The sequence below is a fragment of the Schistosoma mansoni genome, chromosome 3 (genome assembly GCF_000237925.1).
Source record: "Schistosoma mansoni strain Puerto Rico chromosome 3, complete genome".
In the NCBI taxonomy this organism is placed as follows: domain Eukaryota; kingdom Metazoa; phylum Platyhelminthes; class Trematoda; order Strigeidida; family Schistosomatidae; genus Schistosoma; species Schistosoma mansoni.
The window spans coordinates 6,189,242-6,201,095 of NC_031497.1; the positions used below are offsets into that span (position 1 = coordinate 6,189,242).

Genomic DNA, 11,854 nt, shown 5'->3' on the forward strand with positions numbered 1-11,854 from the left:
ACTGAAGAAGGATGTACCTGAGAAGTTTATTAACATCTTAAAGACCCTGTATACGAACACCTCAGGCAGAGTGAGGGCATACAACCACCTTTCTCCCTTGTTCCATTCGAGCAGTGGGGTTAGGCAGGGTTGCCCGATCTCGCCATTCCTCTTCAACTTTGCCATCGACGACATCCTGGAAACAGCTCTGATGGATGTAAGTAATGGCGGTGTGGATATGTTGCCTGGAGAACGACTTCTCGACCTTGAGTATGCGGATGATATTGTCTTACTATGCGATGACACCCAAGGCATACAATCCGCACTTAATCAGTTGGCAGTGCCCGTATGAACGATGTGCTTTGCACTCTCCAAGTGCAAAGTACTCCTCCAAGACTGGCAGGATTCTAATCTCGTACTCACCCTGGGTGGTTAGCAGATTGAAGTAGTAGAGAAAGTTTGTGTCTCTAGGTAGCTACATAAGTGCTGGTGGTGGCGTAAGTGATGAAACTGATTCACGTATAGCGAAAGCCAAAGCGACTTATGCTAGTCTGGGCCATCTTTGGCGCCTTTGTGATGTTAGTTTGGCTGTAAAAGGTCGGGTCTTCAACGCGTCGGTGAGAGTAGTTTTGCTCTATGCTTGTGAAACCTGGCCTCCGAGTTGAGGATGTTAGACGACTCTGTGTTTGGTCATCGTTGTCTACGAATGTCGCCCCAAAGAATTCCACGTCGTGCATTATTTGCCGACGCTGGGACTGGTTGGAAAAAGCGGAGAGGTGGTCAGTGTATAACATAGTGTCTTGGTATGACGGAAAGCTGTACAGGACTCGCTTCTGTTGATCCTTCATGACTCCCTAGTTGGGGTTCTAGAGATTGTGCAACATAGTGGCTTAAGACATGACTCAGAATAGAAGTCAGTGGCGATCCTGCTGTAACTTTCTTTTACTTCATAAAAATACGAACGCGACTTCTTTGACTGAAAGAATTCTTCCTTGTTGTACTTTACAAACTTAACTGCTTCTCCAATTATTATTATTTCACTATCATACACTAATTTCTGTTCGTTATTGTTCCCCTTTTTCTTATACGCACCTTACATTCTCTATTTCTTTAGAGTCTCATAGTTATTGTGGCGCATATGTATTTGGTGCTCCTTTGTACCAATATTTATGTGTTCAAATAAATAAAAGCACATCAAATCTTATTCAAACATCAAAAATTATTGAAAAATAAATTTAACTCACAAACATGAGAATGTATTTTCTGCTAGACTGTCGGGAAATATATTGATTGATATAGGAGAAATTGTTGACAGAAAAGTAAAAAGATTCTGTTCAACTGATTAGAAAGATCATATTATATAATAACTTTTTACAAATTCCAATTCATTCTGTTAGCATTTGTTTACAATAGTTGTATAACACAATTCATCACAAGTAAGAACATTAATTTTAAGCAGAGATAGATGGTGGTTTGCAGTGGAATCCAAAATACGCGTCTCGTCATATTTAGGACTCATTTGGTAGATGTACCTACATCTGAGTTGATGTTCACTCTGGGATTCGAACCCAGTACCTTTCGCTTAAAATACCAATACATTAACCCCTTAGTTACTGAGTCCAGATAACTGCTCATTTTTATAATGGGTGACATTCTAATTCAATTGATCAGTCTTAAACATCAATGGGCAGATTCAAGCGACCAATACAAATAAATTAATAGTAATTTTACATTTTTTCTAGCAGTTTGTGGGACATTTTCACAGTTTGTCTCATTTTTATTTTGTTTACCTAATACTTTGATTATTTCGTTTCAGGTTAATAATCTCTGTTCGAAAATAATAATACACATTGAGTAATGAACACTAGTGAGCAAACAGTCGACCGACCATTTGTTACTAGCGATGGAAAAATATGGCCAGCAAATGTTTTTGTACCTTGTAAAAGATATTATTGTATTAAAGTTAGTCGATTAGTTTTTTTGTCTCGTCCTGTTTTTGCTTATTTATTGTTTTAATTTTTAGCGATGGTAGTTATTAGCATTTATCGGTATGATAATTAGTTAGTTACACAACAGAGATAACTGTTTAATTTTAATCGATTTCTACTATGTTCTGCCTGCAGCAAAGTAGCATCTCATTTTCAGTCTTTTATGTGTCAGGTAGATATGTATTGTTTTGGAGATCCGAATTAGAAATGAACAACTTTTTATCATTGCTTAGTTCTTATTATTTTTACAACTGATGTCAAGTTCGTAATGAAAATTCTTGGTCTTCCAAACTTCAGAGACATCAGTTTCAGTATCGTCAATGACATGTATTTATCCGAAGTCGAAACGTACTGCTCTATCAGCCCACACCATTCCACACAAAATCCCCCACTATGTTGCTTTAAAAGTAAACATTCTGTCTCATACAGAACAACACTTAGATCAGTTACCAATTATTATTATTATTATTATTATTATTACTATTATTATTATGTTAAAGTGAATATTCACCTATATTAAGGATTTTACATCAAATATAGACATAAAATTAAGGGAATTATAATCGCCTCTTGATTTACTTGACTGTAGGCTCATGCTCAGTATCTTGAAGGATATATGTGTTGTATTTGGACATAAAATTGATAGGTGATAGTGATCACAAATTTTGTAGTCATTGTTTTTAATAAGTAAGTAGTTTAGTAATATATGTTTATCCTAACGATTAAAGTTAAACCATATGATTTTCTTTTTGTTTTCAAATGCTATCTGGGATGCTACTATACTTATAGCCACTCGTACTCATTACCTAATCGTGTTTAGTAATCGATTTTACAGATTCTTGATATGATGTGCGACAGTGAGTTGTGGTTGGCTAATAAAAGAAGAAAGACAATCAGCCTTGCTAAACATTTAATACACTATTTAACATTGTGGATTCTTTTCTACTACCGATTTCTACCCTTGGTTTTAATGTGCGAGCTGCTTGTATTTGTCTTAAGTAAACTATCGTCTGGTCTATAATCTGGCTTTTAGTCGTTAATTGTGAATCGTATATGTGGGTGTGAATTGATCTGGTCTGCTGATTTAATAATCTCGTATCTGATATATGATATTATGTATTGTTCCTAATCCATTACCAAATTTAGTCGGACATCATGTACTTTGTAGAGTCACCAAACCAATTATTATTTTGGCCTACATAACGACTTGGCTGTTTGATATTCACATAATCCTTAGTGTCTATGAAATACAGGATGATAAATAAGTCGAAGTAAATTGGTTCCACTCATTTCATTTGCTTATTTCTCTCTTCATTTATTTGTTTCCCGGTTAAGCAATATAGTATACATTTGAAAGCATAAAAAACAAGCAATCAAGCACGTTGAATGAAATTAACACTTTAACCAAATCATTATAACAAGAAGAATTTCTCTAACAATAATCCTTTGTCAATTTATGTTTGGTTTATTAGTAGTATGTATTTTTGTCACTCAAACCCGAATGTTATAATATTTACACACACACACACACAGATTGGATTTTGATTAAACAAATAATGAATCATTTTTTGAAATGATGATGTTGCCTGGAATTGAATTTCCAAGATGTCATGTGTGCATATACATTTGATATGATGTGAATTATTTTATCTAGGTACTAAAACTAACTGTTATTATGACACAGTTATATTTTCTTCAATAAGCTTTTACAGCTACACACTTAAATTAACGTTCCAAAGTGATAACCAAATTTAAGCCAAATACATCGTTTAAAATTACAGCATATGAATTTATGGAGGCGGTTGCGTGATAGAGTGAATAAGTTTATGGGTTGAATAAAACTGATGGTATTGATCGAAATTTGTCAGTCCGAGCTAATATCATTTTTACCATTGTATCCATACAAGTGTATCAAACTTTATATGAAACTCAATGTATTTTCACCTGATATTTTGTTTTTGATAACACTGTGTTGTTTTAATTTTTGTACTTTACTTAAGGTATCCGATCGATAGTTGCCTTTACGTGATTACTGATTCACGATAAGAGGTTGCAATTAACAGTAAGGAATATACGTGTTCACTCCAACAAATAGCTGGAAGAACTATTCTCAAAAATAAACAAGTTTATTTCTGTGTATTAGGTTATAAGCTGTATTTATTGTGGAAGGAAGGAGAGACAAAGATACTATTCAACCACTCAAACTAAAAGAAGCAAAGTTCGAGACTAAAACCTATCAGTTGATTGTAAATAGCCTAAATAAATGAGTCAATTTTTTACAAAAAAATCAGATATTCAAATAAATTTAATCAACACTTAGCTTTTTACTAATGCCAGGCGACCGGAGTTATATGACAAGAAACCTTGAAACTAAATTTTACGCTATTTGGTGTTCGTCAAAAGGCCTTTCATGTAACCTTGAGGGAACTGATACTTCCTGGTGGGTTTGAACCCTCATCATCCAGCTTCAAAGTCTGAGACGCTACCACTGATCGTTTTGGGTCGCAATTGACCTCCTGTAGGAATTTTTTTAGCCACGTTAAGACTTCGTTCATTGAAAAAAGTGTATTTTGGGAATTGAATTTCTATTAGTGATATATGCAGTATAGCTCATATAATGGTTCGCACCAAATTAACTGGTAGTTTGATTAAAGCAAAGTTACTATTAACAATAGAAAAACTGAAACTTGAACATTCTACTCTACAAACTAAAACATTGTTGAATGTTAAATAATAGATAATTTTAATAGTCTTTTTTATTGTGAACTTTTACGATTAACCCTTTTGTCTAAGATATCTATTACACTGCTACTAGTCAGCTTTTTTTCTTGTAACAAACAAATATTCATAAGTTAACAGGTATCTGTAATCAATATGAGTCTTGAAATATTTGATGAACAGAATTTTTCTTTTCCTGTACGAAAAATCATCCTGTTTAATTTGGTGGAATTTTCCGGTAATAGAAAGTGTTTTAATGGTTATTTCCCACTTGGAAATATCTTAAACACTATTGGTCCGTTGTATCTTTTCAGTGTGCTATTTTGTAATGCTTTCTAAGGGCAATTTTATGCTGTATATATACGTTTGATTTCTTCCTGTTGCGATTGCTTTTGCTTCTAACTGCTTACGGAATATATCTCCTCACTTCCGACTTGGACTTCTCACTCTAGTTAGCTGAGTCTGAGACGCGTCAGCATAGATAGCTTATTGGTCTCTGGTCACAAGTCTTTGTTCCGTTCGCTGACTAAGCGAATTCGAAACTACCTCAGACATAACAAACGAGTAATTGATTAGCACAATGTCTAGGAATACCAGCTGTAAAGATATGATAGATGTATTAGAAATCTGTCAACATGACAGTAATTTAGACGAAAACATGACGTACGTAGATGGCACGTGTATTTGGTGAATAATAATCAATATACCATACAAAAAGCCTACAGCGAAATTCAATACCGACCTAAACATTTCATGAACAATAAAAATAATTGTACAAATTAAAGGAACCTATCTAAATTATGAGAAGTACGAAAAGTTATTTACAAATTAGGTTTAAATTAGTCATCTCTACACGTTTCTTATTTATCATAATTCAATTTCATACTAGCCATTTGTAGGTTAAGATAATTTTACACGAATGAAATTTACATTATTAAATATGTCATTTGATGATTGTTTAAGATTATTGCAATTTTGTTTATATTGTTCTTATATATAATGTTTTATTTGATTTATATTAATTATTCAATAATCAGCCAGTAGTTTATATTGTGATTAATACAAAGTTATTCGACAATTCAATGTATTACTTATTATATCTCATTCTTTCTTGTTTGTAATGTTTTCTTTTTTAGTATACTAAAGAAATGCTTGTATCGAAAATTACCGAGAAATGTTTAAAACCTGATGATGGGAATTTTATTGATTTGTGGGTATTGACTAGGTCAGTAAAGTAAACTCACTACTGCTGTCCATTTGGATGTTTTTAAATTGAAATTTAATCACTTAAAAGTCTAACCCCATGCTCGAATTCAGCACTATATGTCTGATGAAACTATCCTCTTTGTTATAAATGTTTAATTTTCAAGTCCTAATATAGACTGCTTTTTACTTCAAAGACCCTGTATATTTAGCAGGTCATTAATAATCTTATTTTCGCGTTATTTTTCTACAGTCTTCACAATATTTGTGTGTAGAATTCTTAAACGTCCATTAAAATTAATTTATAAAGAAACAGTCTGAAAACTGTATTGATAAAATTTCGTTCATTGATTGAGTGATGGGATAATTTATTTCGAAGCTATGAACAAAACAAATGGGAAAATAGAGAATGATAGTAAGAAAGAAGATAAGCGGCTTGTAATACAAAATATATGTAAAGAATAATTTAAGATCACTACTGTGACGTGAGAGTATATTGTATACCAGGAGATAATCATTTGTTGTAAATAGCTTCTATCTGATATGCTAATCTTAAGATATTTGGGTGATAATGATAAGAGTTTAGTAAAAACGAAGTGTGTGCTTCACCTTTACACGCAAAACATCACTTATTATGTGAGTTTGTATTTTTTTTAACACGATTACACATATCATCCACTGGAAACACATTTTCTCAATGTGATTTCCCCATTTTTATTTTTACTTAATACAATATCATGAAATTTGACTTGGATAGTTCAACGGTGGTGTCGTTAACGGAATCTCTGAATGATACAGTTTAGGTCTTGAGTTTCGTAGTTGTTTGACACTATACATTTACCTTATGAATCCCGAAATTTTCAGCTGATTTCATTCATCCACTAAATATCATAATATGGAATTATTTGATCTAATATTTACTCCACCTTAAACTTGATGAAAGAGAATTCCGTTAGTGGTAAAAAATAAACTATGTGAAGTTAATTTCAATTGAAACACTTACCAATTGTGAATTTCTCTTTTCTGTGCTTACTTGTCTTACCGCTTCATTGTTTTACGCTTTATCACCTTAGAATTAATCATTGGGATCATGAAATAGAGACTACTGTTTGTTTAACCGACAAATATTTAATGATTATAAGCTTTAATTTTATCAATGAAGATTGTACTTCAAAACGTGTTCTGTTACAATGCATTAAAACTGTACGTGTTGGAAATTTAATTCAACCGAATTGGTCTGCATTACCGTAAGTTATTATTAGCTTGATTGTTAAAAATTACTGGTTGTTGAATTTGTGTTGTGTACTACTTATGCTGACAGATATAAGTAGTATGTGTCACCGGTACATGCGTATTTTCCCATTATTCAGGACCGATTGTTCCATAATCTACATAGTTTATTTAAAAACCAGAGAAACCGAATTATTAAGGTTTTGGGTAAATTTTCGTAGATTCATTAAGTCTTAAGGCCTATGTGTGAAGAGACTGTGTGGATCAGGCGTTCCAATGACGGATGATCCATAGCTAGGACGACTGTTGACCATATATCTTGATGAAAACATTGTGTAGTTTCTTGTGTTTCTTGGTCACCGACCCACTTTCTGAACGATTGCCGGTGAGCTGAATTTAAGAAAACCTTCTGCACATGATTGTAACAATACGGAAAACTACAGTTTTACTGAAAAGCCTGACTTTTGAGGGCCTCCATGAATGTTTTAAACAACAAAACAAAGATAAAAAACAGTATGTTACACGTTTCGAGTGTTTTACAGGAAGTGTTATCAATTTGCTCTAAACCTTGTGAAGTGAAAATTTTATGACCTCAGGTCACGCATTTATTTGACAGATTTCGTACTACTTAGGTCATATAATGACATCGTGATCATTGCTTGATTTTATTGATGGGTACCCATTCTCAACAGCACATGCTTCCATATTCATTCAAAATCACATAAAGTCCCTAAATGGGACGAAACAGTTCCGTAGTAATTCCTAGTATTTAAAATCTGCCTACTATTTCCAACACATATTTGGACAGCTTGAAACTCCTCGAAAATGTTGATTTAAACCTTTAAGAGGTTTAGTAATCTGTTCATCACACAAACATTGGAATGTTCCTAATGATGATCACTATTTCTCTGTAAATAAGATTCATGTCACTAGGTCAATTCAGGTTTATTTCATAAAGAAGAGATCTAAGGCTTCCTTCCAACTGACTCTAACCACCCAAATGCCCTGGTACGGCCGAGAGTGGGGAGAGTCCGCTCTCCGTCTCGAAATGCTCTCATATGGCCACGCATATATAGCCTCTGCAAGGGAAGTCCTACTCACTGCCTTCTAGCCACTGTGGTGTTGTTTACGAGATTGAGAGGCCGAAAAAAGAATGTCCGGAGCTTTAACCAAGTTGGTGGACACGAAAAGTCCACCTAAGGGAGTTGGAAAACCCTGATTCCAAACCAATGGTGCGCATGGGCTTCAGTACCCTGAGGAAACAAATGGCGTATGAATCAATCGTTGGTCACCGGCTACCATGGAACTGCATCTCCTTACGATGCTCCACTGCCTAGTGGATCAGACCTTTAGGTCAAAGGCTCCGGGTGTGGCTCCCTAAGAAAACCATCTGCTTCAGTTTGGGCATCTGGGCTGTATCACAGCCCTCACACAAATCGAATGAGATTTGTGCGGCGCATATGTATTCGGTGCCCCTTTGTACCAATATTTATGTGTTCAAATAAATAAATAAAAACATCTAGATGTAGTACACGCTATTCGGATCAGTAATCTTCAGATTAGTATGTGGGAATACCAAGTTCGATCCTTAATCAGACATAGATTATACTTCAGTCATTGATTAACCTGCATCAATCTCTAGACTGATCAAAGGGAATGAAGTAGTTGGGCGCGCTGATCACCTGACGCATCTTGGAAGTCTTATCAACCCTGGTGACATGGTCCCTAAGGAAATCACGGCACAGACTCAGAAAGTTCACTTGGCTTCTCACCGTCTTACGTCACTCGTGTCGTAGGAGAGATGTCCATCTGCTTAGTAAAGAATGAGTATACTGTAAATTTTACTCCGTATTACCATATAGTGGTAAAAACTAGCTTATGAAAGCAGAAAAGATGCATCAACTCCAAGTTTTTGATCATAGGTGAATTTCAAGGATTGTTTGCATATTGTGGAACAGCCGAGTAAACAACGCTGAGGTTAGGCGTACAGTACTAGAGAAAGGAGGCGAATCGATCGTTTAAACCACAAATCTTCAATCGAGATGGCTGGGACGTGTTATGTACCCATAACCACCGCCTACCTGGAAGTACAATGTTGGCTGCAGTCGGTGTAATCTGAAAGAAGTATTGCAGCGCTCAACTTCAAACGTGAACCATGCCGGTCAAAGACTTTGAATGATATTGCTCTAAATCAATCACAGTGATACAGATTCATTCCCTCTTTGTCTTCCTCTAATTTTTGAGCTTCCATAATATTTCGTAATTTTTGATCCATCCTTTCTTTTCGAACCATATTTTTCAACATTGAATATCCCTTACTATCATTGGTACTATCCTTATTTCGTTTCTTTTCCCATCTTGGTACTGACATGGTATATCAACTCGGGTTAATAAACATTTTTGCTAGGTTCTAGTAAGATTATTACTGACTGATTGTTTCATTTGACAATGTGATCAATGAAAGATACTTAAGTGTTCACACTCTTTTCCAATAACAGCTGCTCACTTAGATATTATTCCGAACCATATCAAACCGAGTTCAAGCAATTGACTATCGTTTAGGTTGATCGATTACAGGATTTGGATAAAAACTTAATTAGCGACTCAATTCTAATCAATCAATAATGTTCAGATTCATATTGTGAAACTCTATACGAATAAACTACATTAACAAAATTTATGGGCAAAGATGGATAGTGGCTAGCAGTGGAATCCAGTACGCGCGTTTCGTTCTATTTGGGACTCGTCAGCTGGATGTACCTGCATCCCAGAGTTGATGTTCATATGCAGCTGACGAGTCCCAAATAGGACGAAACGTCCGTCTGGGATTCCACTGCTTGCCACTATCCATCTTTGCTTATAATGCTTGTGAATTAGGGCACTATCGAGGCAATACGCACAGTATGCACATATGGTCAACAAGAGACTGATCAATTGCAGTCCTAAACGTCAATCGGAAGATACAAGCAAACAATACCAAGTGATTTTTCACTAACAAACTTTCAACATTTTTTTGATTTTTAATAAACAAATATATAACTAACTTTAAATTTCCTTTGTTAACCAGTCATATTACTCTTGTTACAGTTTGTGAATTCTGTTGAAGATTTGAAATAATAAAATTCTATGTCATGAAATGACAAGTTAACTTCTCTCCTCTAAATATTCAGGGTTTTAAAAATAAATAAAAACTAGTTAACTACACTTCAATCGAAAAATATGAGTCCACAGTTTCATTAGTAGATAATCTTAACATTTTCACTGCTTGTTTACTTTCCATTTTGTTTACACATCTCACTTGTATCCTGAGAATCTCATATCGTACTAAACATGTAATATTAATTAAAACGATCTTTATTATTATTAATATTATTTACAAGCATGATTGCCAAAGTTTGACTTGATAATTTCAAATAAATTGAGCATCCAGTTTATTGTTGATAACAATATATCAGCGAGATCCCAATGAGTGGAAAATCGAATTTCTGATGTTTCGTGACTTAGTATGAGCTACTTCAGAAAATAAAAATAAATAAACGATTAAAATTAACACAAATTTAAATGGTACTAAGAAAACAAAGCAGAATATTTTTATTACAATTAAAGTAGACCTAATCATGTGAATGACATGTCATTTCGATCAAGTTGCTTTTTACGTAAGACCTAATTGTGTGTATATTAGTCGGTTTGAAAAATTCGATATTTTTTTAATGCGGTTATCTAATTTTCTACTCATTGGGATTTTACAAACATATTATTCCCATTATTTATTGTCATTATTATTCGTAGCCAGCGTAACTATGGTGGTGTTCAAATAATTTGGGGTGAATTAGAAGAAACAAAATGGATTGATCGCTGGAATCCAATATCTCAAGATGTTCCAATGATTATTTTACATCATCATCCTTGTTTCTATTCACTGGATCCATTGTCAGACAAAGATATGTACAACTGTGATCTAGCCATTTCAGCTATTTCTAAATCTTTGTCTAAATATGGCGTTCAAGTTAGTTTAATTATGTTTATACCTTTTTCGACAAAAATAGATCAAAATTTATTTTATGTACTAATATGTTTAATAAATTTAAACGAGATTATAAATTTTAATTTGGAGTTTTTGAAAATAAAATATTTTTTAACGAAAAAATCTTTAATTCAAGTGTACAAATTACGTAAATGTATTGTTTATCACCATACTTAGTAATTAATTCTTCATTTAATCATATATGTCATTAAGAAAAAAAATGCTAAATTTATGGAAAATAGGCATGTTTTTAATCAAAAATAGATTTCTTATACATTTTAGGGAAAGCTTCCTTCATTCGGAGTTCATTTACAACATTGTGTTCACCCATACGAATGCAGATTATATTACTATTTAAAGCCTACGGTAGGATCGAGAAGTTGCTATGATTTCCGATTATTAAGTACAAACAGTAAGATCGTGGACTCAAATGACTCAATACGTAGGTAGCATCAACAACTCCGAATTTATAACAGTGGTGATGTGAATATATAGCAGTCGATCACCCAGTTACAACAGTGCCGATAAGGTCAATTTCCAGTTTTAAAAGATACTCATCAGTTTTAAAAATAATTACTCTTTAACTGTCAGATATTATTAACCATATCTATAATTTACTAATTTGTTATGATTAACCGTATTCCGTATTGTCGTGGTGTTGCCGTAACAATTATTATTTAAACAAAGCCAGAACAAACAGGGATGCAGAGTA

The 11,854-nt window shown here is 33.8% G+C and overlaps 1 protein-coding gene and 1 non-coding gene across 2 annotated transcripts in view; one reads left to right on the plus strand and one right to left on the minus strand.

Annotated features, from left to right (window-relative positions):
• Positions 1-1,529: 1,529 nt before the first annotated feature.
• Smp_tRNA_01716_Lys_TTT.1.1 lies at positions 1,530-1,596 on the minus strand. Its single transcript has one exon. It is a non-coding gene (tRNA).
• A 240-nt stretch (positions 1,597-1,836) lies between these two features.
• Positions 1,837-11,854, plus strand: part of Smp_169250 (hypothetical protein) — a gene marked incomplete at both ends in the record, with an annotated part of 11,578 nt that continues 1,560 nt past the window's right edge. The window contains 4 exons of the mRNA XM_018799028.1: positions 1,837-1,941; positions 5,822-5,910; positions 6,962-7,135; positions 10,908-11,124. Of these exons, the coding sequence (XP_018650859.1) occupies positions 1,837-1,941; positions 5,822-5,910; positions 6,962-7,135; positions 10,908-11,124 (585 nt within the window). The remainder of the gene's footprint in view (positions 1,942-5,821; positions 5,911-6,961; positions 7,136-10,907; positions 11,125-11,854) is intronic.